The sequence below is a fragment of the Lampris incognitus genome, chromosome 13, assembly GCF_029633865.1.
Source record: "Lampris incognitus isolate fLamInc1 chromosome 13, fLamInc1.hap2, whole genome shotgun sequence".
Taxonomy (NCBI): Eukaryota; Metazoa; Chordata; class Actinopteri; order Lampriformes; family Lampridae; genus Lampris; species Lampris incognitus.
The window spans coordinates 4,181,265-4,207,880 of NC_079223.1; the positions used below are offsets into that span (position 1 = coordinate 4,181,265).

At 45.4% G+C, this 26,616-nt stretch overlaps 1 protein-coding gene across 1 annotated transcript in view; it reads right to left on the reverse strand.

Moving 5' to 3' along the window:
• Nucleotides 1–355: 355 nt before the first annotated feature.
• Nucleotides 356–26,616, reverse strand: part of dst (dystonin) — a 171,739-nt gene continuing 145,478 nt past the window's right edge. The window contains exons 72-100 of the mRNA XM_056292248.1: nucleotides 26,279–26,505; nucleotides 26,030–26,152; nucleotides 25,770–25,871; nucleotides 24,485–24,586; nucleotides 23,973–24,146; nucleotides 23,429–23,584; nucleotides 22,725–22,922; nucleotides 21,235–21,363; nucleotides 20,470–20,640; nucleotides 17,914–18,069; nucleotides 17,097–17,303; nucleotides 16,673–16,792; nucleotides 15,731–15,900; nucleotides 14,863–15,022; nucleotides 14,157–14,351; nucleotides 13,920–14,048; nucleotides 13,344–13,487; nucleotides 13,028–13,216; nucleotides 12,629–12,758; nucleotides 12,196–12,359; nucleotides 11,854–12,016; nucleotides 11,611–11,765; nucleotides 11,437–11,511; nucleotides 11,161–11,178; nucleotides 7,554–7,671; nucleotides 2,792–2,973; nucleotides 2,354–2,464; nucleotides 1,621–1,747; nucleotides 356–1,443 (exon numbers count right to left, since the gene is read on the reverse strand). Coding sequence (XP_056148223.1) covers nucleotides 1,187–1,443; nucleotides 1,621–1,747; nucleotides 2,354–2,464; nucleotides 2,792–2,973; nucleotides 7,554–7,671; nucleotides 11,161–11,178; nucleotides 11,437–11,511; nucleotides 11,611–11,765; nucleotides 11,854–12,016; nucleotides 12,196–12,359; nucleotides 12,629–12,758; nucleotides 13,028–13,216; nucleotides 13,344–13,487; nucleotides 13,920–14,048; nucleotides 14,157–14,351; nucleotides 14,863–15,022; nucleotides 15,731–15,900; nucleotides 16,673–16,792; nucleotides 17,097–17,303; nucleotides 17,914–18,069; nucleotides 20,470–20,640; nucleotides 21,235–21,363; nucleotides 22,725–22,922; nucleotides 23,429–23,584; nucleotides 23,973–24,146; nucleotides 24,485–24,586; nucleotides 25,770–25,871; nucleotides 26,030–26,152; nucleotides 26,279–26,505 — 4,352 coding nt within the window. The 3' untranslated portion in view covers nucleotides 356–1,186. The remainder of the gene's footprint in view (nucleotides 1,444–1,620; nucleotides 1,748–2,353; nucleotides 2,465–2,791; nucleotides 2,974–7,553; nucleotides 7,672–11,160; nucleotides 11,179–11,436; nucleotides 11,512–11,610; nucleotides 11,766–11,853; nucleotides 12,017–12,195; nucleotides 12,360–12,628; nucleotides 12,759–13,027; nucleotides 13,217–13,343; nucleotides 13,488–13,919; nucleotides 14,049–14,156; nucleotides 14,352–14,862; nucleotides 15,023–15,730; nucleotides 15,901–16,672; nucleotides 16,793–17,096; nucleotides 17,304–17,913; nucleotides 18,070–20,469; nucleotides 20,641–21,234; nucleotides 21,364–22,724; nucleotides 22,923–23,428; nucleotides 23,585–23,972; nucleotides 24,147–24,484; nucleotides 24,587–25,769; nucleotides 25,872–26,029; nucleotides 26,153–26,278; nucleotides 26,506–26,616) is intronic.

Sequence of the window (26,616 nt, forward strand, 5' to 3'; positions counted from 1 at the left end):
CATTTACATCTCAGTTGGGTATTTATCTTGACAGAATATAGAGTTTAAAAACCGGCAGTCAATTTGACCGCCGATGGACGTTTTAGGTAGTAGTGAAATCCCCGGTGGCTCTAGGAGTCATAATCCCCACCTCTGACCCATTAAATGAGAAGTCCCCTCTTCATTATCCTGTCCCCAGTGCACACTACGGTAGTTTCAGATGAATGTCCCATACATTTAAAAAGAGAGCGATGGAGTGTGTGTGTGTGTGTGGGGGGAGACAGTATGTCCACAACACACACACACACACACACACACACACACACACACACACAGACACACACAAAAACAGACTCCTGCGGTCCACATCGGTATCTCACGGTAGCTTTCTGCAAGCAGGTTTATTACAAATATGATACAGAAATCATTTGAGTTGAACTGAAAGTAACCGTACGCTGACAGGGACACACTACAGGATGCCTACTATGGAGCGCCACCTCCAGGTTTACTCCTAACACTGCTGTGAGCTGATCAAACGAAACAGGGACTGCGGCTGCTGTTGAACAACGGGACTTACAAGCTGTACTACAGTTAATTCGGGGGCTTTAGCGTGAACTCGCCTTCAGTAGTGGTTTTACTTTTTTCATTCTCTTTTCAGGAGTTTCTGCAGTGTTCACTGTGGTATCTTGTGTTATACTGTATTGCCCCTTAAATGCGTGTTGGCAGTATATCATAGCACTTTAAATAGATAGATAATCGCAGTGTTTTGGATGGTGCGGTAATGCACCACCCATCCCACACATCAGCATACATAAATTACAGTGCATTCAGGAACTCAAGAGTGCAATCCTGCATGTTGCAGTTCATTACTCGTGTACAAATATTAGTTCACGTTAACGTCGTCTTCCTCGGGTTTTTCTTTTCTTGTCTTTCAAACCTCTACAGGTTTCGCATCAATAAAATAAAGCAATAAAAACAAATGAACATTTTTCACAAAATAATAAAATACATTAAGACCAGAAACACAAGGCCATTGACATTCCATTCTCACATAAAATTAATCCATATTTCCTTTCAACAGAATATTTTACATCTTCGCGACATCTTAAATAACACAACACATGGCAGTCTTTTAAGTTTATGAATCTCCAGTGTCCGTTTTGTCTCAGGGAGCGTCTGGTTCCAGGGGTTCGTTCAAGGCCACTGACTATCGCTTCGATCCCTTGGCCAGCTTGCTCGCGGGGGTGGATCTCCTCTGAGGAGTGGGGATCTTGGAGGGTTTTACTCCGCGCTGGCGGGATGCGGAGCGGGGCGTCGCTCGAGTCACGTCGCCCACGGTCTCGGACATGTCTGAACACACCGACTGAATATCGGAGATGTCGAAGTCGGAGGCGTCGCTGCCCCTCCGGCTGCTGCCTCTGCTCCCCGCTTTACTTCCAGGTCGACTGCCGGCTTTTCTCAGCTCTTGGGGAAACACAGAGGGAAAAACCAATCAGGGTACTGTAAAGTGCCGGGCATGTAGAACAGCCTATAACACGCGGTAGAGCGGACACCGCCGTCCAACAGCAGTATGACCTGAAGTACTGTGTTACCATCATGCTTTGCACTGACACGGTCTGTTTTAAGTTGCCTTTCACTCACCACCTAACGTCTGTGCTCGAGCCTTCAGCACCGCAGCATTGATCAGCGTTCCCTCCTCGCTGGACTGAAATCCTTTCCCGGATAAGTACCCAGGCAGACGTAACTTGCTGCCCTGAACCGGTGTGTTCTGTGAAACACAAGCCGTTCATCACGATGAGTCGACACACCCGTACGGCAGAGCGCCGTTAGCATGGCGCTCACAAAAACAAAACATTTACACACTTTCACCACTTTAAGTGAGCTTCTAATATTATTCAACTGGTTTTGTGATTAGGAAGCCTAATGGATGCTCCGTCATCATGGGCATTTGGGGGCAAGTTAGCTCTTGGTTGCTTCGTAGTGATTCATGCACATATTAAAAGCTTGGTGGTTCATGTGAGTACGTGTTAGTAACCGAAGCAGCTTCTTATTCAGGCAGGGGCAAAATATTCCACCAGTTAGTACGTCAGAAAGTTATAGCTTTTACTGACCCAACTGAAATACGTACGACACAAGCACTAAAATAAACCATGCTGCGCTTTGTGCCGTTTGCTGCTGACTCGCCTGCAATGACGCAAGCCAGCACTACACACCAGTAACACAAATGTGCCTTGAGACTACGTATAAATACTGCAACATGTCTACCAGGCCAATCGGTCTTTTGAGAAGTGTGCGACAGATTTCAGTTGGATAGAAAGGGCCGGCGGTTAGGTGAGAAATCTGAAGGTTTTCCACACTGTGACCGTCACTATACCTCAGAGGATGACCCTTGGCTCCCGAAGGAGTCGGATGATTTAAGAGGAGTTGAGGGTTTGCTGTTTGCAAGCCACGGTTTATCATAATTTCTGGTAATGTGTTGGGGAGTCTGGGAAACAATGGCAAATTAAAAACAAAAAACAAAGATTCACATGGAGAAATCCAAAACTATAACAGGAAGAGGAACACTGAACACAAGAAGAAAACTATGATGGGGATAAGAGAGGAAAACAAAAGGACTAACTAATGATCAATGAGATAAGCATCAAATACGACGAACTGAAACAGAACAGGCAAAAGAAAGGACGGGGTCGGGAGAACTTGAGGCGCTGGAGACAATCAGACTGACTCCTGTGTGTTTCGTAAAGGAAAAGATGGACGTTTTTTGTGGCTGCGTGCCAGACGGCGTGCTTTTTCTGCGGGTGGGCTCTCGTACCTTGGTCATTAGTGGGTTTGCCTGAAGCGGACAGCTGTGGCTGGAGTTGGACCGGTTTGGAGAGGCAGCTCTGGATGAGGGCCGAGACCTCCTTCCCCGGTAGCGGAAACTTGCCATCACCTGCGAGGTGCCTTCTGGGAGGATGAACTTCTCCCTCAGCTCCACGTTGGTCCTGCCTTTAGCTGAGAAACCACATTCAAAATGAGCGGCGTTGCACGGAGACGCGCGGCTCTTACAGAATGAGGATGAGCGGTGGTGATCTGCCTTAAGACGAAGCAGAGTTGCTTAAAATGGATGAAAATACAAAACATTCAATGCAAATAATAAAACACGATGAATAACACAAGTCATGCAGGTTCACACCGCCAAGCCATACTGAGAATCTGAGTGACGAGTCCAAAACCATACTGAGTGAGTGTTGTTGTTTTGTCAACCAAAACCACTCTGTTTGGTTGAGCGGCTCAACAAATGTTAGTTGGACCCAGTAAATCAGAACAGGAATGGTCTGCCGGCCCCCATTCCTCGGAGTTAAAATGTCCAAATCAACACACATAAATCAACAGCAAATAAACAAAAGTGTCCTTGCAAGTCTTGACATGGAGGACACAACATGGAGGGAATAATGAAGAATGAAATGTGGGACACGACTTCTGATCCCCTCCCATGCATATCAAACAAATCAGTATCTTCTGTAAACCCTCGTTGTGTTGTCGTGTGTCTCCCCAACACAAATTCCAAAACTGTGCTAACTTCCTGGACGTCAATGAAACTTAAAATTCACATTATAAACTACCCTGTCAAACAACATAATCAAGAATTCAGCAAACAAATAAATATAAATAAATATAAATATAGCATCTTTACTTTTCACATCAAAAGGATTTCAAGTACATACAAAAATTGCGAACTAGTAGCTTTTAATGTATGACTAATGTGTAATTAATGTGAATTAATGTGTAATTAATGTGAATTCATGTGCTAGGCTTGTCGATTCCTGGGCTCTAAAGTAATTGCATTTAATTGCAAACAAATCTGCATGACGAGGAGTGTGTGATTGTCAAGCAAATCAGAAAACCAGCCCCGCGAAAGAAGCGGTGAGCAGCGCCGCCACTGACATGCCGAGGGGGAGATCTGAAACGCAGCACCGACACGGGGCCTCAGGGGCAAGTGAGGTGACTCTGAAAAACAACTGCATGCATGGAAACCAGACTGCTGAATGACAGCAGGTAGTGAGTGGAGCCAGTTTATGATGAGTGATCACACACACTTACACAAACACACACACGACACACAAATACCAGCACGCATTCGGGTGTGCAGACACACATACCACCAGTGGGATCATGGAGCAAGGTGAGAAAGTTCGAGATTTGCCAACCTATAGGAGACTGAGTAATTGACGAGTTTGACTCCGAGCGCAACATTTTGCTCCCGTGGTGATGAACTAGAAGAAACGACACAACGCTTTCGTCACACAAAGCAATAGCAAACGTTGCAGTCAGAAGGAAAGACAGGAAGGAAGGAAAAAAGGAAGGAAGGAAGGAAAAATGATGCCTACAGTAAAAAGCAAGATCAGGCAATGACAACAAGCTTTTATTCTACAGGTGGGCGCAAACACGATTTATTTATTTATTTGACACAACCCCACCCCCCCCTTTCTCCTCAATTGCATCCGGCCAATTACCCCACTCTTCCCGGTCTCTGCTCCACCCCCTCTGCTGATCCGGGGAGGGGTGCAGACTACCACATGCCTCCTCCCATACATGTGGAGTCACCAGCCGCTTCTTTTCACCTGACAGTGAGGAGTTTCACCAGGGGGACGTAGAACGTGGGAGGATCACACTATTCCCCCCAGTTCCCCCTCCTCCCCGAACAGGCGCCCCGACCGACCAGAGGAGGCGCTAGTGCGGCGACCAAGACAAATACCCACATCCAGCTTCCCACCCCCAGACACAGCCAATTGTGTCTGTAGGGACGCCCGACCAAGCCGGAGGTAACGCAGGGGATTCGAACCGGCGATCCCCGTGTTGGTAGGCAACGGAATAGACCGCCATGCCACCCGGATGCCACTCCTCTCTTCCTCTAAACTATCTGTGGGGCTCAAGCAAAGTCAGTGAGAAGGAGCTTGCCGGCTGCATTTGACAAAAGTCAAATTCATACAGAAACAGAAAACGTAGCAGTACATACTGGGTACATGGTAGTACGTACTGGGCACATGGCAGTACGTACTGGGCACATGGCAGTACGTACTGGGTACATGGCAGTACATACTGGGTACATGGCAGTACGTACTGGGCACATGGCAGTACATACTGGGCACATGGCAGTACATACTGGGCACATGGCAGTACGTACCGGGCACATGGCAGTACGTACCGGGTACATGGCAGTACATACTGGGCACATGGCAGTACGTACCGGGCACATGGCAGTACGTACCGGGCACATGGCAGTACGTACCGGGCACATGGCAGTACGTACTGGGCACATGGCAGTACGTACTGGGCACATGGCAGTACGTACTGGGTACATGGCAGTACGTACCGGGCACATGGCAGTACGTACTGGGTACATGGCAGTACGTACTGGGTACATGGCAGTACGTACTGGGCACATGGCAGTACGTACCGGGCACATGGCAGTACATACTGGGCACATGGCAGTACGTACTGAGTACATGGCAGTACGTACTGGGCACATGGCAGTACGTACCGGGCACATGGCAGTACGTACCGAGTACATGGCAGTACGTACCGGGCACATGGCAGTACGTACTGGGTACATGGCAGTACGTACTGGGCACATGGCAGTACGTACCGGGCACATGGCAGTACGTACCGGGCACATGGCAGTACGTACCGGGCACATGGCAGTACGTACTGAGTACATGGCAGTACGTACTGGGCACATGGCAGTACGTACCGGGCACATGGCAGTACGTACCGGGCACATGGCAGTACATACTGGGCACATGGCAGTACGTACTGAGTACATGGCAGTACATACTGGGCACATGGCAGTACGTACTGAGTACATGGCAGTACGTACTGGGCACATGGCAGTACATACTGGGTACATGGCAGTACGTACCGGGTACATGGCAGTACATACTGGGCACATGGCAGTACGTACTGGGTACATGTCAGTACGTACTGGGCACATGGCAGTACGTACTGGGTACATCCTCTGACACCACCACCTAATGTGAAATGTGTGTATTGAACAAAGTATTGTACGTCAATATCATGTCACATCAGAGGCCATCACCATTCCTAACCAAGCCCTGCACACATCGTAACTAGACACGACTATAAGAAGACTATTACACTGACACCACTACACCACACATTACACTGACACCACTACACCACACATTACACTGACACCACTACACCACACATTACACTGACACCACTACACCACACATTACACTGACTGACACCCACTACACCACACATTACACTGACTGACACCCACTACAACACACATTACATTGACACCACTACACCACACATTACACTGACACCACTACACCACAAATTACACTGACACCACTCCACCACACATTACACTGACACCACTACACCACACATTATACTGACACCACTACACCACAAATTACACTGACAACACTACACCACACATTACACTGACAACACTACACCACACATTACACTGACACCTCAAATTACACTGATACCACTACACTGACACCACACATTACACATTACACTGACACCACTACACCACACATTACACTGACACCACTACACCACACATTACACTGACATTACACCACACATTACACTGATACCACTACACCACACATTACACTGATACCATTACACTGACACCACACATTACACTGACACCACTACACCACACATTACACTGACACCACTACACCACACATTAGACTGACACCACTACACCACACATTACACTGACACCATTACACCACACATTACACTGATACCATTACACTGACACCACACATTACACTGACACCACTACACCACACATTAGACTGACACCACTACACCACACATTACACTGATACCACTACACCACACATTACACTGATACCATTACACTGACACCACACATTACACTGACACCACTACACCACACATTACACTGACACCACTACACCACACATTACACTGACACCATTACACTGACACCACACATTACACTGACACCACTACACCACACATTACACTGACTGACACCCACTACACCACACATTACACTGACACCACTACACCACACATTACACTGACACCACTACACCACACATTACACTGACACCACTACACCACACATTACACTGACACCATTACACTGACACCACACATTACACTGACACCACTACACCACACATTACACTGACTGACACCCACTACACCACACATTACACTGACACCACTACACCACACATTACACTGACACCACTACACCACACATTACACTGACACCACTACACCACACATTACACTGACACCACTACACCACACACACAGACGAGACTTTGTGTCCTGAAGTGGAAAATAAAAATGAATCCTTAGTTTGGCTTGGCTTGGCTTGGTTTGGTTTGGCTTGGCTTGGCTTGGCTAGGTTTGGTTTGGCTTGGTTTGGTTCGGTTAAGGAACACAGAGGAAGCATAAAGAGTGTGTGACTCTAAAACCTGAATCACGTGTTTTCTTTAAGACAGTAAAGTTACTCTGCACTTTGGTGTCGCCAGATGTTTGTGTGAGCTCACCTCGACAGGGGTCGTTCTTCACCAGGAACTCGTCCAGAGCCATCCAGCCGCCCCCCACCCGCACCATCACCGTGCTGCGCAGGATGCGCACAAGGCGGAGCTGCTGCGAGTCTCCAAACTACACGAGGAAGGAGGGAAGAAAACAGTGTGTGAACAGGAAATCAAACGAGTCCACCTGATAAAAGCACTTCCTCCTCGTCGGCTCAAAGCTGTGCAACGCTCTTAGAAACCAGCCGGTTTCCCAGACCTGTACCCGCTTCACAGAACTTATCCACCATCTTTTTCTAGAAGTAAACTGGAACGCTCCAAAGGAATAAAGTTACTGACATGGTGGCTGTGAAAGTGTGTGATGGCACACTTGATTCCCACTTCCTGACTGGTTTCCTTGCTATGTTGCACAACCAGAGACAGCCGAGAGGATTCAGACACACTTTTGACACATTTGTCCATTCTCAGAGACACACATGGCACACAAAGGTCAATCCAACTGGTTAAGTCTTGTCAGGGTGTGGGTCGGTGTGTGCGAGTGTGTGTGTGTGTGTGAGAGAGAGAGAGAGAGAGTCACGTCTTTGCCGCTATGATGTGAGATTTAAGCCAGCGTGGCGTTATTATTTCACTACAGAGCTTGATATGATATCTAAAACGAGCGAGGCACTGGTGTCACGTCTGCACAGCTTTCACAACACTTTGCATCTGAGGTCCTGAACTACAGCTGGAGAACTGAACATTCAGCTGTACGTACAGCTGGAGAACTGTATTTACAGGTGGAGAACTGTATGTACAGCTGCAGAACTGTATTTACAGGTGGAGAATGATATGTACAGCTGGAGAACTGTATTTATAGGTGGAGAACTGTATTTACAGCTGTATGTACAGGTGGAGAACTGTATGTACAGGTGGAGAACTGTATGTACAGCTGGAGAACTGTATTTATAGGTGGAGAACTGTATGTACAGCTGGAGAACTGTATTTACAGCTGTATGTACAGGTGGAGAACTGTATGTACAGCTGCAGAACTGTATTTACAGCTGGAGAACTGTATTTATAGCTGTATTTGCAGGTGCGGTCCGGGTCGGCTACTGTGGGTCAAGCATGTTCACCCTTGTGTTCTGTTTGGGTCAAAATGACCCATTTAAAATAGCAACTACTGACCATAAACGGTGTTATATCAGTTAATATTAGTAATAAGTGAGATGAGGATAAGACATACTGGGTATGTTTAGATAAATATTACAGCTGTATCGCTATAAAATCCAAAAGTGGCTTGGGTCAATACGACCAGTGAACAACACATCCACTGCTGACCAGTGAACACAACATGAGGATTAAAAAACACTTCAATACGAAAGGCACATCATTATACGAGCAACGTGTGTGTGTGTGTGTGTGAGAGAGAGAATTAATTAACTGTCAAGCGCTTTGAGTGGCTGTTGCAGCCAGAAAAGCGCTATATAAAATGCAAATTGATTGATTGATCGATTACACCACCAGGGTGCACTATTGTGCAACGATCTGCCTTTACCATACCGCTTGAGGCAACGTGTGGGCACAGACGCAGAAAGAACATGAGCCTGGTATGGCAGGGCAGCGCACAAACTGTGTGAGATGAAACCTGAAGTCAGCCAGTTGGATACGACCATGCACGAGCAAGACGGGAGAATTAACACGCAAAAATCACAGCCGCATGCAACTGTCAAACAAAGAACAACCAACAAAAAGAAAATAATGGTACATTGATTAAACAGACATACAGCAATCTCCTGCAGATAGTCACACATGACTCGGTTGCACGTACTATCACTACGGGTCATATAGTCGGAGGATGCACTGACACTGATGCAGAACCAATGCAGCTAGCTCCACGAAACACAACAACAACATGAGCGATGGTTTGTAGGACTTCTGTCTAGTAGTCCAGCACAGTGCAACACGCAGACATGAGCAAACACTGATGACCTTCCTGCAGGTGCCTACAACAGTCTCTCGCACCGGTTAAACCGTCGCACTGTATGATTTCCAACATGATTTAATGCCACTGGTGATTTTTTTTTGTGTGTGATCAAATACAGTAAAGGTGATGGAGATTGAATAATGATCTGAAGGAAAAGAGGCACAAGAAACAACTGAAGAATAACCATTTACCAGGATACAGCTTTCCAAAACTGCGACATGTAGGTGCGGGGTTACATTTTGATTTTCCCTGTTTGCTATTGTCTCATCGCCGATTAAGGAGTCATGTAAGCAGTGAACCAGACCGAACTGTTAAAAGAATCACGTGGTTTAATTGTCGTGTAATACAGCAATACAAACTAGTGCACATACTGTGTGACACACACCAAGTCGACAACTGTGCCCCTAACCCAGCTCACCAACACCTCCCGTTAACCTGTTGACCTTATCCAGCCAGCGCCAGAAGGCGTGGGACACACAACCTCATCACAGTACTGAGTTGTAAACATGCAGTTACTCAAGACAAATTATGTGAGTAAGCAAAGAAAAAGGCAAAGTATTCATAAAAAAGATGGTGGTCAAACTTTAAAAAGGCATGAATCAACAGCATCTGTCAAACAGAAACGTCAGCCATTACTGAGGGACACCATTCCTGTGATAGTGAAGCGTCAAGAGGCAAGCACACACAAAGCATTATATTCACTACTGCCCAGCAGCTGGACTTGTGCCCATAGAAGATGTACTGGGATGGTTGTGGTGTTAACAGCATCACAATTTCCGAAACTCAAAAGCAGATATGTGTGTGAATACACCCACAGCATCTGTACATACCACTGACTTACACCCCGTTTATCTCGTGGTCACGTTTAGTGTTAAGTCTTTTTTTTTTTTTTGGATTCCCCCCGCCCCCTTTTTCTCCCCAATCGCCCCCCCCCCAATTTTTCTCCCAATTGTACTTGGCCAATTACCCCACTCTTCCGAGCTGCCCCGGTCTCTGCTCCACCTCCTCTGCCGATCCAGGGAGGGCTGCAGACTACCACATGTCTTCTCCCATACATGTGGAGTCACCAGCCACTTCTTTTCACCTGACAGTGAGGAGTTTCACCAGGGGGACGTAGCGCATGGGAGGATCACACTATTGCCCCCAGATGTTCCTCCCCCCTGAACTGGTGCCCCAAACGACCAGAGGAGGCGCTAGTGCAGTGACCAGGACACATACCCACATCCGGCTTTCCACCTGCAGACACGGCCAATTGTGTCTGTAGGGACGCCCGACCAAGCCAGAGGCAACACGGGGATTTGAACCGGCGATCCCTGTGTTGGTAGGCAATGGAATAGACCGCTACACTACCCGGACGCCCACTGTTAAATCATCTTAAGACTTAATCTCAGTCAAACTGAGTGACGAATTGAAACTTCAGATGTCATTAGCTGTAGCAGGACACAAATAAAGCTGCTGAAACAGCGGGTCCTTGTACAGGAGCCGGTGGACGGTCTATCCACTTCTGAGTTCCATTAAACCATTATCAGCTAAGATTGTGGGCAGACAATGTTAACAGGTAAACAAACTTGGTAAATGAAAAGGAAATAAAGCTTGATAAGCAAAGAAAGCTTGATCACATAAATGATTCAAAGAGAAGAGAACACGTATCTGTACCTGGTTTCCAAGGTAGAACTGGTCATGTGAGGGACAATGAAAATACAGATGCATTAGAGTTTTCCCAGTAACTTTTGTCCACGAAAGCTTTTTTTTCCCACATAATTAACACTTACCTTCCAACAGCTTGGAATATGAGAAAAGTCATTATCTTGTGAAACAGTACTTCAGTCAAAATTCAAAACACTTCACACAAATGACCCCATGAACTTATTTAACACACAACAGTTCCCTTTCTTAAACACTGCTGATTTAGAAGGGATAAAATCTCCTTACCCTGTATTTATTTGCACCGATTTGCTCCACTTGGAATCGCTTTGGACATTTGCATTTTGCCACTTGGCGTGTAACCTGGAAGGAGAGCGTCGTTTAGCCAGCGTAACAAAGCCCTAGTTTCTGTCTCAACGTTCAGCACTCGCACAAGTTTCAGGCAGGGACGTTCCACATTACCTCATCTTCAATTTTGTCTGCATCGGTTAGCGGCTTGTAAGCATCTTTGTTGGGATGAAGAGCTGCCACAAACTCATAGTAGTCAATGTAGCCATCGCCGTCTCTGTCAAATATGTCTGCCACGGCGCTCATCTCCAGACGACTGGTGGGGAATTCTAGAAAGGGCAGTTCAGAACAGAAATTAGCATTCTTCTGTCTGGTGCACATGGCGGCCTACTGTGGGTGACAGAGTTGTGTACTCACTAGAGGAGAGAATGCCCTCTATGAACTCCTGCCTGGTGACCTTGCCATCCTGATCCTTGTCAATACGGCGGAAGAAGTCCATGACGCGAGACTTTTTATGGTTCATCCAGCGCATGTAGCGCTTGCGCCACACATCGAAGTCAAAGTTGGCAAATTCTTTCAACTGGACAGATCAGACAAATTATACCGCGCATAGTAAGAAACACACAAATCCCGGTGAGAAACAAGTGTGCTTTGCAAATTCCATGACAACACTGTGGAAATGTGCCAAGTTAACCCCTGAGCCTGTCAATAAAGAAACAGAATGACCACCTTCGTGTCAGAGGTGTGGCGCTCTATTACCTCCTCCAACCTGTCCAAGGCATCATTGAGTTTCCTCCTCCTATCAAGAGCCAGCAGCCACACTTGCTGCCACTTGCTGACCAGCAAGTTCACTTGTGGGTTCTTGGTCTCAATGGGGGCTTGTGTAGCTGACTGGTACATGGCTTGCGTGGGAGAGCGCTTTCCTGAAAATGGAAAAAAAAAAAAAAAACAAAGAAACTTAATCCCTCTTGGTGAATGTATATCGAACATGTGATCCATCTCTATCTTTCTCCGCAAGTGGTGGAGTGACAGAGTGCTACAACAGAGGCATAATTTAGAGGCGACATCATTCCAGGTGCCATAACATCAAAACAGGGACCAACTGAGGATGTTGAGTCATCCTGCAGTGGCTCAACTCTGTGCCAGATGGCTCGTGTCAGGGCATTTGAGGGATATTTGCAGGAACACATACTTCCAGCTCTTCCTTTGTCGAGCACAGGGATCTGAGACTGGATTTGGGGCTCCATTGCAACCTTCCTTTTGTGTGTCTTGGTGATCTTGTCAACATCTGGTTGCTTCCTGGTCATTTCCTCCATGAATGCCTGCAGGGTCAAACAACAAAGCAAATGTACAGTTTTTGTGTAGTGTACTCTAAGGGTGAATCAGTGCTCTAACAAGAAAAATCATACACGTATACAAGTTTAAAAAGCCCAGAGAGCATACAGTCTGCAGATGAAAATGACAGTCCACACCACGGAACAGAATAGAGTGTGGTCGGTACGGTCATTTACGATCCCCCAAATTTCCGAAACAAAACATCCCAAACATCAAACCATCCTGTAATATTCTCATAGCTACCATAATGTCGTACCTGGTGCTCTGCTATGAGACTTTTGACCTCCTCTATCTCCTGTGGCAATGGTTCCTTGTCTTTGTCATTGACATTGGTCTCAGCCCACTGCAGCCAACTAAGCAGACTCTCAAGCAGGTCTTGCATGGCCAACTGCTCGTTGAGGGCCCCAACCAGGCGCTGCTGATGCTGTCTGGCCCACGCCTGAACCTATGACGAAAAATTCATACACATATGGATGACTTTATATAAAGGCCCAAAATGGCTGCTTTGCCAGTGTACAAGCCTGCCGCCCCTTGGTATGAAGCAGCAGACAGGCTCGTAGCTGTGAACTGACCTCCTCGAATCGGGCCTTAATGATTGTGTTCCAGTGTTTGATGGTCGTTATAGAGTCTGGATGGCAGATGCTCAAGATAGCCTCTCCCATACTGATTGCTTTGTTCAGACCCACTCTCTTCTCCTCCAGTTTCTTCATGAACTCCTTTAAATTGGACGTAGTGCAACAGAACAGAGAACAGTTTCCATTAGCTATGAGGTTATGACTGCAGCAAAGTCAAAATAAAAAAAGGAATATCTCTGACAAAGTTAGTGTTTTAATATCTGAGTGAAGAAAGGCTATTTTAAAGCGGATGAGATCATGTCTAAGTAAAAGAAATACATTATTAAGTCTTGGAAGAGCACTGCGTGGCAGTGTGCTACTGGCAAACATGCTAGATTTAGACGAATTGTCAGGTTAAACTGAGTTTTTACTGTTTATACTTGATTATCAGAATACTTCATCAGCAAAGAATGCTAGCATGTTTCACTTCTTGATCTAAAATAAACACATTAAAATAAACACATGCCCACTCAATGAAATTTGAGTATACGCAAAAATGCTTTCACTTGAGACAAAAATAGCTGGTTCGCTTGCCTTGTGTTGCTCGATCAGAGTACGGAGGGCCTCTTCATCATCGGGCAGACTGCCATGAAAGCGTAAGCTCTGCTCTGCCTCAGCCAACCACTCCAACAGGATGTGAACTGTAGAGTGAAACTCCTCCGCCTGGAGCCAAAGACAGGTGTCAGTCAAACTTTGTTTAACCTCGCGTTGTCTCTCTACATATTCTTGGCGTGATTACAGTATTCCTTAAATGGCTGCACAGATCTCTACCTGACACAGAGCTTGCTCCAGCCGATCTTGCTTGGACACCGAGAGGGAGCACACAGTCTCCCAGCGGGTGCTAAGCTCCTGCATCTGGACTTTGACCCAGGAGGAGTCATCGTGACTGCTCTCGATCAACTCCCGGGCTGAACGCTTGAGGGCCTGAACACTCATGGTCCTTTTACCCAACTCCTTCTGGAAGACCTGCAGAAGGGGTCCGGGAAGGGAAAGGTTAAATAAGATACACACAAGCATAACCTTAAGTATTAACTGATGCTCATGACAGGTGACTGTGCAGAGCCAAAGCAGGAAGAAGTAGCCATGACAAAGTAATAGCAATAATTAAAGTAAAAGCAATAATTTATAATGACTGAGAAAATCCAAACGGCTGATATGCAAATGTCAGCTCTTCAGCCACCGTGGAGCTTTAGTTAGATCTAAATAAAGCCCTGACTGAAGAAGAACGATGATGCATTAAAGCTTATTTACAACTAAGGTGTTATCCATTTTGATGAAACATAATGACTACATCACGATAGGTGGTATTCACACAGTATTAAAGGGCTGCAAGAGTATTTTCAAAGCCAAGTTTTGAGGCTCCCCTTTCCATGTGAGTAGCTTTAACATGGTGGCCAACTAGTAACTACAGCAATGTGTAATGGAACATACTGGCAATTTTGAACCATGCTGTGTGTGGTGGATTGGCGTTTTCTACCTTGTGGTTGTCAATCAGGTTGAGGACGAGGTCGATGTCTCCGTGGACTGGCTGGTCCTCAGCCAGCTGAGGTTCCACCTTGTAAAGCCAGTCAATGAGAGCCTGGAGTGCATCTGTGAACTGGCCAGAAAACAACAGCGCCTCCTCGAGCTTGTTTTGTCTGAAAGAAAGTTAAATCATGACCGATGAGTACAGAAGGTTTTAGAAGATTATTACGCTACAAGTTGACCCCCCCTTTTTTTTTTTCTCCCCAATTGTATCTGGCCAATTACCCCACTCTTCCAAGCCATCCCGGTCGCTGCTCCACCCCCACTGCTGATCCAGGGAGGGCTACAGACTACCATGTCTCCTCCCATACATGTGGAGTCGCCAGCCGCTTCTTTTCACCTGACAGTGAGGGGTTTCACTAGGGGGACGTAGCGCATGGGAGGATCACGCTATTCCTCCCAACCCCCCCCCCCAAATCAGGCACCCTGACTGACCAGAGGAGGCACTAGTGCAGCAGGACACATACCCAATTGTGTCTGTAGGGAAGCCCGACCAAGCTGGAGGTAACACGGGGAATCAAACCGCCGATCCCCATGTTGGTAGGCAACAGAATAGACCGCTACCCTACTTGGATACCCCCTAAGTGGACATTTTTAAATAGTGAAACTGTGACTTTTACTCTAGTTTCCGAGACAAATGACAATGGTTCTCAACCCAACTCTCAGACAGTCCTGCTGGTTTTCTACTCTCGCCAAGTAGCTCATTACATTCCCCTTCTGTTAACCCCCCTGATTAAACAGCTGGAATTCAAGGGCAGAAGAGCAAACTTGCAGTGCCGGTACTGAACTATGAGACACAAGTGTGAAGACTAAGTCCTCACCTCTCGACGGACTTGCCACAGATCGTGTCCCATTTGTCCCTCAGTTCACTAAGCATGTCATCCAGCTTCTGATTGTCATCTTGCAGGGAGGTCTTGTCCTTCAGTGCCCGCCCTGTTCTCGTGCTGGTGTCGTACACGGAGTGCTTGCTGCCAAGAGCTTTCTGGAACTCCTGTTCATGTCCACATGGGGAAACATTGTCATTATACTGTTCATTCGCTCAATGTCAATCTGCGAGAGATGCTGTGTGTACATACCAATAGATGGCACAGGTACAAAGAAAGTGAAATTATATTTGTTTTAAAGCCGAGCTCTTTCGGCTAATTAAAACCTAAATTTTTCAGCAGGGTAGCCTTAAAGTGAAGCCGTAGCTTCTACTCGGTGGATTTTCTTTTTATTACTGCTGAGATGTCTCACAGTTTTCTAATCTACGTGAGATTCTTGCGGACTGTTTGTTATAAACAAGGCGGTAAACTGCAACAGAAACAAAAAAGGGGGTCATAACTCAAGCGCTTTTGCTCCGCACAGATTAAAAGTATCCAAAAGCAGAGATGCCCTTAATACATTTGACCCATCCAGGGATTATGATAGGATTAGCACAATCTCCTCACACAACACTGCAAGGAAGACAAGAGCAGACTCAGTAGATAATACTACAAAATGCATTAATCCAGCACATATACCCTGTAAACTTCCATACTGTAAATGGCTTTTCCTCGGGAGCTTGTGGTTATCTAACTCTATATAATTTGCATGTATAAAGACAGAAGGGTGTGGGTTGGGGAACAGCTGGCTTGGTAATTCCAATTTTTGATAAATGTTTTGATTGCAGTAGCTGTTTTCATGTAATAAACTACATTGCACTGTAGATGTGTTCAGAGGAACCTGGCCAGCTTCTTTAACTGTCACTCTGTTTCTGAGGAGCGATAGATGATATGAGTCACCTTGTGCTGGGCCAGCTGCATCTTGATCTTGTCAGGATCATTTGCTATTTCCACCTCCGAGTCCAACGCCTTCTCAGACTCATCCAGCCATTCCATCAGCTTATTCCATGTTTCGTGGAACTGAGGAAGATGAAGAAATAAGCACTGTGTGAAATATTTTGTGCAAGGTATGATTTCACTTAATTTATTGTCCTGTTCTGTTTAAAGTTCCGATGAATCGTTTTTCAGGGCTGGGAAACATCATAGGCCCACACTAACAAAAATGCTTTGTCAGGCTTTTAGGCGGGATGTGTTACACGGGCTTTGTGTAAATAATTCCTGCACAAGGATAACAAAAACTTTATTGGTAGTGGAAACCTGCCTCCATGACTCATTTGTCTAAATCATATAGTATAAACACAAGCAGCCAATACACTTGCCATACCTGTTTAGCCCTCTTTCTGGCATCATCCAGAAGACGACCCCTCTCCACGGACCGCTGGACCAGCTTCTCCCAGCGGCCTTGCACACTGAGGAGCAGGTTCTTGATCAGGACCACATCCTGCTTCTGGCTGAAGTACTTCAGGTGTGTGCCTGTCTTGTCCAGCTCGATGATGTGTTCTCTGTGGGAGTTCACCTCGGTCACAAAAACCTGACCAGAGAGCAGACAGGTGTAAGTCAATTGACTGGTATCAACATGGAAAACAGGATATTTGTGTCTGACTGGATGAAAGCACTGATGTAATTCACATGCTAATGTGCCAGTGAGCTTTGTACTGAATGACAAAACAGATGGACTCATTATGCCATTGTTGGTCAGTTGACAAAGCAGAATAGGGACTTGGCAAACATAACCCCACCATTTCCACGGCACACTGGTATCATGAGCAACATGTCAATAAAACAGTTTTCCGGCCATGTCCAAAATTATTGCTGAAGAACTGGATCATATATTGAAATAGAAATATAACATTCTTAGTGTAGCTGAACAAATGTAATATGTGAGATACTTTGCAAATATCTAATATTGGAATTTACCTGGTCTTTCAGGAACTGAAGTCTTCTGACCAAATCGGCTTATGAATGAAAAAATTACTTTGGATAAGGTCATTTTTGTAAATGAGCACCCACTATATATTCTTACAGACATTGTTGAAATGCCTGGTTCAGACTTCAGCACTAGCTTTCTCCACAGAGCCCTTCTCTGGGAATCTTTACATCATCACTTGGATAATACAGGAAGGAGTCTATTTAAACATTACCTTGTGTTCATCTATCTGAAACATAATGGTTTCCAGTATGAGGGAAGCTGGAGAAACCATAGTCAGCGTCTGCTCGGCTTGAGTGAGCCAGTTGATGAAGTCCTGCAGGGAGTTGTGGAAATCTGTGGCCATGGTCAAGGCTTCCTCCAGTTTAACCTACAGAGAAAGAACAGATACAGGAGCATCAGTCTTGCCTCCACATTTTATTATCTCCGCCAGGCGGTAGCCTGGAAGGGATTATGCGTTTGGTCGCACACGTGTGTGTGTGTGTGTGTGTGTGTGTGTGTGTGTGTGTGTCCGTCCATGGCTGATCTTGCAAACTGCTGGACCTATCAGCCTAAAATCTTTTGCGCACAGTTATGACTGAATGAAGAGCCTCTCGTTGCTGCAGTGATTCAAAACCTTCGAAAAACGTTTGTTCTCCCTTTCACCACTCCCTCTCTCAATTCACTGTCTAACTCGCTCGACCAACACCGCCCTCTGTCACTGCCCGATCTAAATCAACTGTGCACATGTGCAACTCACATCTAAGGTTGAGTCAGATGGGGCAGCGACAGTGTCAGAACCAAAACATTATGTATTCGGGTATGAGTCTTGAAAATAAATGAGAAGCCAATCATATTTCGTAATCCAGCAAATCATTCACTGCTGACCTCAGCACAGCAGAACTGGGGAAACACTGATGACCCAACAGCAATTCACCTCATTCACCTCGCCGCCACGCAGAAGTGCCATAGTCTCCAATGTTAAAACTCTGCTATAAAAATACAGTTTAAGAGTAGGATTAATCACAGCCACAGCTGGAAATCATCTCAGTAGCTACAATAACACATCCCCCATGGCTGAGCTGTTTTCTTACTGTTTTATGAATGAAAGTCACTCAGCAGAGCAGCCGTTCACCTTCATTCATTTTATATCATGAAAACCACGACGGTTAAACACATCTGAATTCTTTTAATAAGGGCTTTGAAATTATGACAGCCTGATCTCTGTCATTTCATGTCAGACTTGGTCGCATTCATGCAAGCATCCACCTAGGAGACTGCACATCCACAGACTGACAGGCTGTCCACACACTGACAGGCACATCCACACACTGACAGGCTGTCCACACACTGACAGGCACATCCACACAATGACAGGCACATCCACACACTGACAGGCACATCCACACACTGACAGGCACATCCACACACTGACAGGCTGTCCACACAGACAGGCAAAATGTTTTATTGGGATGATTTTTTAGCTTGAGCGCTACATATTAACAATGTTTTTTTTCCATATTTCCTGTTCAACTGACTTGGGCACTACACAAAAGTCTTATAATGACAGGAAAATCCCTACTTTTTCTGTCTGTGTCCCTGTATTTCCTTTCTCCCGGTAGGCGGGGGGGGGGGTTGTAGTCAAGTTCGAACAACGGAGAAGGGGAGCTACATACGACTGGCAGAGATCTGCACGCCTCTAGTTATCCTTGGTGTCTCTGTGTATAATGATGATGTGTGTGTTCCTCATCCTGTCTGCAATGACTGGATGTACACTTTGGTTATACAAAGGTCAAAGAGAATCATAACATCATGAGTCTCATGCACTCGGTGGCTTGCAGACTGTTTGGTTGCCACAACAGTAGGCAGTGATCATAATGACAATACTGCAGCTGATACGAGCATAACGTCTATATAAAGACAGAGGAAGTTAGCATCTCTGGAGATGAGCTTTTAATTGAATGAGTGAAATGTGCACCAGTAAAAAAAAAAACGTGCATTATGCTTCCGCCACCCGAGTGGAAATGGGAAGACCGGTGCAACAGCCTCATCACATTACGGTAAATGTTGACTAAATGACATTACAACCATTACAAGACTGATGGCTTATATTTCCCTTGTGTATTATTGCTCATGCAGAGTACCGTCTACAAAAACAAAGAACTGTACTGTTGTTGTGGTACTAGTACTGACATTCATAAACTCATGCTTATCAGAAGTTGCTGTACGACTACACACGCGTTTGAATCGTGTATTACTGGCTCACTGGCAAGAATACTGATATGGTATGGTATGGCATACTATCTACTTCAGCTAAATAGTTAATAAATACACCCACACATATATACCATATATACATGTATAAAAAGCTACTATAAAAAGATAGTCACAAGTCACAAATGACTATAAAAACAGTCACGAGTGACTAGCTTATTTTTCTTATCAACAAAAAACAGCTTTAGATAGTATTCTGAACAGGAAACATGGAGGCACGACTGATCGTGTAGTCTGGTTTGAAATAATTATAGTTTCAGGTGAATGCTCCATTTATTAGCCCACTCTTGCTCCAGGCTGACTCGGTGACTAGTCTGTAACCACATCCATACAGCTGTCTCTGCTCTAAACCATTCAGTACCAATACTGGTTTCAGAGGCTTACAAATACAGAGGTCTTGCCAAGTGGCATGTCAGCAGTTTCTCAATGTGTCGAAAAGCCGACATTATAAATAATCCCCTGTGGTGTTACAAAATCCATTCAGTGTATTCCCAATGCATATCTGATGGCATTGTACCTTTTTCTCAGCAACCTTTGCCTGCACAGCTTCCCATTTCTCCCTCAGGTTTGCGAGGTCCTGCTCCGTGTTGCTCTCCGGGCACTCAGGGGTCATGGTGAGCAGCTGTTGACCCTTACTCATCAGCATCTGATACAGCTCCTCCTTCGCCTCAAAGGTGGAGCACAACTCCTGTGAGGAATGTGACACAGTGAGATGAGAGCGATGCTCCAGCAGGGTCCTTGTGAAATGCCCCAGAGACCGTGAGTACCTCACATAACTTATACACAAACTTTGCTTGAACAACTGACATTGGCAAGTTATTGTCCGTGTGTTCTGTTTTGAAGAAAACATTTATTTAGTGATATTCAAATTCTAGTCCTAAAATGGATAAATGAATGAAGTGAGGCAGGCACACACAAGCATTTTCCCTGAATATGGTCAAGTTCTAAAATCCAAGATTATACTCTACATCTATACATATTTTCAATTCTTCCCTGTTTTCATTTGCATGATAGGCTAGGTTATGGTTATTATTCCCCAAGGGAATGTTGAGTGTGAGAGGGGTTTCCCTATTAGAGTAAAGGAAAACAAAGAGAAAAACACTTTCCCCCATACATTTTGGGCAGCCTGGGCTAAACCAATTAGAAACACTTTAAGTGACACAGTCGTGCATTTTGGAGTGTCATTTAATTTTCACACTTCAGATAAAACACAGAAAAGACATAGTTGGGCCCTTACAAGCCTGCCATCTGCATGCAGCCTTTCATATTGTTAAACACATACCAGATGGGCGGTAAGCTGCTCCCGGGCCGTGTCTGGTAAGCCTCCCACAGCCTTTGATGCCAACAGCTGACGTTCTGTGTCTTTCAGCCATTGCTGCATATCTTCTATCTCACCATGGAAACCTTGGGCCTACAACACAATACAACCTGAGTCAGGACAAAAGCTGTCAGCCATCCATTATCAAGACCCGCGGGCTGAAAGGGGAGGATGTTTTCAGTTATTAATTCTTCACCGCTTCCTTTCCTCTACCATTCCTTATTTCATTTCATTACCACGAGAGGTCCATCTATTCTACAGCGTGAAGAAAGTTTTGAATGCTAACAGATGAGTGTCCAATGGAAAATCAGAAAAGCAGTGTGACTTTTCACCCTTCACCCACGGTGTACATGTCTTCTTTTGTGTTTTCACTTTTCCCACTGCCAATGTATAGAGCAAAACTCTTATAAAACAGCTACGGTATCTACTCAACACATAACAAAAAAATTCTTCGAATCATGCTATTGTAATTCGCTGAATACTAAAGTGAAACCCTCTTCGAGTGGACAGCGTACTTTGGCAAGGCAGACTGAACCTGAGGACACTGCATTTGGCACTTTGCCTTTTTGTGGGATGATTTCCGAGACATCTTGTCAAGCGTTCCTCCTAAGACTTGCTCAACTTGTGAGAGACAATCCACATCCTTAGTGTTTGCATTCCTCACATCCCCCTCACATCAAGAAGCCCTCATACCCTTAAATGTCAAAGTTATGAATAGAAAGTCCAAGGGCTAGGACAGGAATGAGATGGGAGCAGACAGGAACCACTCTTCTAAGGACATTTATAGCTCTGAAGAACAAACTAACACTCCTGGAGCGAAAATAATCAATCATATCTTTATTAAAAAATTATACGTAGGCCTTCAGCTAGGTTTTTTTTTTGGGGGGGGGGTTCCCCCCTTTTTCTCCCCAATTATACCTGGCAAATTACCCCACTCTTCTGAGCCATCCCAGTCTCTGCTCCACCCCCTCTGCCAATCCGGGGAGGGCTGCAGACTACCACATGTCTCCTCTGACACAGGGACGCCCCACCAAGCCGGAGGTAACATGGGGACTCGAACCGCCGATCCCCATGTTGATAGGCAACAGAATAGACCGCTATGCTACCCGGACACCCATAACAGTAATCTTGATACAAAAATCTGAGTTGTTTGTTCTGTACATATAGAGTGCAACTGCCTCAGATTTCCCATGAACAATATGGTGGAAAAAAAACCTGCCGCACTCAATCACACGCTGCACAACTTGAAACCTGAATGGCGAACGCATTCCCTTGGTAGATTCTGACGTACAGTTGCACGGTTTCGTCTGACATCACCCCGTGTTGGTAGGCAGCAGAATAGACGGCTACGCTACCCGGACGGCCTGGCTACGTTCTTTAGACAGTAATGACAGATATTAGTTGAACACGTTTATTTTTGGTTAAGTTATGTTTAACGCGATGTTGATAAATACCTGGAGCAGGACACTTTCCAGTTGCTGTTTTCTCTGCTCTGTCTTCTCCAAGATGGTCTTCCATCGCTGGTTGAGATTCTCCAGTTTGCTCTGCAGACTGGCAGCTTCTTCTCCAGCACTGGATTGAACCAGGTCACTACCAGCCTTGTTCACCGTCTCCACCGTGGTCTTATGAGCAAACACATCATTCTGGAGAACCTAGAGAAACACAGCAGCCAGAAATGGTGAGCATAAGGCCAAGTGGGTGAGAAAGACACAGGACCAAACCAAAACTACAGTGGCTAGTTTCAAGATAAAAAAGTCAGTGTGCATCCTAAGCAGTTTGGGGTTTATCTACAGTTATACATATGTTACCGTCAGCAAACGATTGTATCAGAATAAACAATAAGACAGTAGAATACTTTAATGTGATGCATCGTTTCTACCTTTTTAGGAGCTACAGTTATACATCAAACTTATTTGAAAAGTGTATGTGTTAAGTACATATTTCTGTAACCTTCTAACACTGTTTTCTAAGTGCTGTTTATGCTGCGGTTGGGATGACAGCACTGTGCAAGTTTACGGTGGAATAGCATTAAGAGTCCGCTGATGATCTGCTGCTAATCTAATTAGAGTGAAGGGTCAAAAGGTTGTCTACTGAAATTCTCCTGTTTATCCTAGTTTGTAGAAAACATAGAACACCATGATGGAGAGATCTGTCGTACATGGTGCTTGGCAAGCTCGATCTCAATGGCTTTGGGATCTCCTCCAGCCTTTCTCTGTTCGTTGAGCAGCTCCTCGGTATGGGTCATCCATGCCAGAAGCTCATCCAGCGCGTGCTGGAACTGTCCCAAAGCCAGCAGGCCTCCTTCTAGTTTGTGCTGGACAAATCAGGACAAATTAAAACATTAGAAACGCCGTACAATTAAAACCCTTAATGTGTAAGATAACAAAGGGCACAGCATCTAAACGTATGAATCTTGTTTATCACAGATTCAATATTTGTATCTATTTTTGAGAAATAATACTACATGGATTTTTAGGGATGTTAGGGTAAGGTTTTAAAAATGCTTCTATTACCAAGAACATAACTCTTATGTAAACAAGTCTGACAATGACTCCCGACCTAAACAGGAACCTTTAATGTGATTTCTTTTCATACAGACATTTTTTCACCGTGAGCAGGTGTTGCTTTGTTCCAGTGATGGATCTCTGATGGAGGACACACAGGAAACTCATTAATATCCTTAACAAGTCTCAGCCTCTGACCTGTCTGTTAATAATCTTCTCATCCAAGCTGTCCCACAGCATCTTAAGCTCAGACATGGGCTCCTGGATTGCACAGCGGTCACCCTCCTCCACCACCTTCTTCAGTAGGAGGCCCGCCTGGTGACTGAGACGCTCCATCTCGATCTGCAGCTGGTACGCCTCCACTTTGAACTCCTGACGGCAAAACACGCCAATCGTCAAGTCAATAAGGCAACAGTAGCACAAAGCAATACGGACAATACACCTGACACAACCGTTTCTTTTCCCTTTTTATCAAAGCAAAGGTGTCTTTTGTATTCAGCCATAGATGTATTATATGTCTACAGTACAGCACAGGTCAAAGAGGGTAGGTCATGTGCACAAACACAGTTGGTTATTACACCTAGTGTGGTTGTGGATGAGTCAGTATAAGAAAAAAAAATAATTGAAATCTCGTATTTTCAGCATCAGAGACTCTCTGCTGCTGTCTGAATGGATGAGACATTCATCAAGACAGAAACCGAACACCATACCTTCAGTTCTACTATCTGCTGCTTGACAGTTTCCAGGTCTGTGCCCACGGGTGACATGGATTCCAGTTTGCCCTCCAGTATATCCACCCAGTCAAACATACCCTGTGTATGAGAGGATGAGACCATTGTCACTGAGGGTACACAATGCCACAATGCTGGGTGCACAGAGAATCAGATTTCACTATCATTATCTTTTTTTTTTCTTCTTTTTTTTTTAAGTTCCCCCCTTTTCTCCCCAATCGTACTTGGCCAATTACCCCACTCGTCTGAGCCATCCTGGTCACTGCTCCACCCCCTCTGCCGATACGGGAAGGGCTGCAGTCTACCACATGTCTCCTCCGATACATGTGGAGTCGCCAGCCACTTCTTTTCACCTGACAGTGAGAAGTTTCACCAGGGGGATGTAGCGCGTGGGAGGATCACGCTATTCCCCCCAGTTCCCCCTCCCCCCCAAACAGGCGCCACTACCGACCAGAGGAGGTGCTCATGCAGCGACCAGGACACATACCCACATCTGGCTTTCCACCCGCAGACACGGCCAATCGTGTCCATAGGGACACCCAACCAAGCCGGAGGCAACATGGAGACTGGATCTGGCGATCCCCATGTTGGTAGGCAACGGAATAGACCACCACACCATCCAGATGCCCCACAATCATCACCTTAACATGTATGTATTCTACCAGTTCTTGTGACGTAAATCTGAACAGTCAACATCATAGAAAGACATGCACAGTAAGACGGAAAAATTCTGGAGGACTGCAAATGTGATCCCTCACATCAGTATAACTGGACCAGCTTTGAGTATGAGAGCTGTTTAGTTTAACATCATGAAAAGATCTTAGAAACATTTTACAAACACCAGCCAAAGTTTGGTACAAATATAGCATCCACCGTGGCTGATGTTTAGAGCTTCATGATGAAACAGCTCTTTCGTAAAATGTCATATTAACAGCAATAAAACATTACAAAGTTTCATTATTCAAAACTTTGATCTGTGCAGTTAACCATAGTTTAAGCTGCAAATTGATTTCTTTCTACTGACAATTATCTTATTAATTATGCAAGAAAACACAAGTGAGAAAAACAGAAAAGAAGAACTGTGTTTTATGAGGAGTTGTGGGATCTGAACTAAGTTTAGAAGGAGAACTTTAACCCTTTCAAAGGCACCAAAACCCCCAAAGCCACACAGCACTTCTTGTTGTATCTTTAAGTGCCTCTAGTAGTAATTGGGACCACGTCTGCGTGCTTCAAACTAAACGCAATCAGACAGTAACACAAGTACCTGTAGGCCATCCTGGAACTGTACAGCAGTCTGCATGGCTTCTTCTAGCCTCTCTCCCCGCTCCTTCCATGTTTTATTCAGACTTTCCCACACTGTGTTCACCTGGAAAATCATTGTAGGAACACCTCATAGCACTCCCACTGCCTGAACATTCACTCCAAAATATTCACAAGTGAAATCTCTACTGTTCAATCAACGGTATCCGCAGACCACTGTAAGAAAAAGAAATGTTGTGTAGGACGCAGCTGGTAAGTTATTACCTCATCGAGGCTTTTCTTCATCACAGGTTTATCAGGCTCCCCACAGGCAGTCATAAGCTCAGCCCCCAGGTTCTGGACCACATCAAGCTCTTCCTGCAGTCCATCTATTTCTTCTTTGAACCCCTGGTAGGAAAAAAAAAACCAAACACATCTTACCCTTAGAATAAACAATAGTTTATGTGTTCTGTCACTACCAATCACCAGCAATTGGGCTAATTGAGTCGATTTAGGTGAGGCTTTCTCTCTCACCTCCACAAACTCCTGTTGCTGTTTGACCACCGAAGGATCGACTCCTGGCTCCTCCAGCTCTTTCAGCAGGTCCTGGCTGTCTTTGATGGTGGCGATCAGGGCGCAGTGGTCACACCAGAACTTGTCTGCCAGGTCCATCACATCCAGGAGCTTAGCCTCCCGTTCCTCCAGCAAGGCCTGGATGTCGTTCCAGATGAACACCATCTGGTCCAGTTTGTCTTGTACAGCTTGGGGAAACAGAGCAATGTTAATTATCTTGAGGACATATGTAAGATTTTGTTTTTCTTTAAAAATTAAGAGGATTTGAAGAGCGCCAAGGAGTTAAGACACATTTCTCT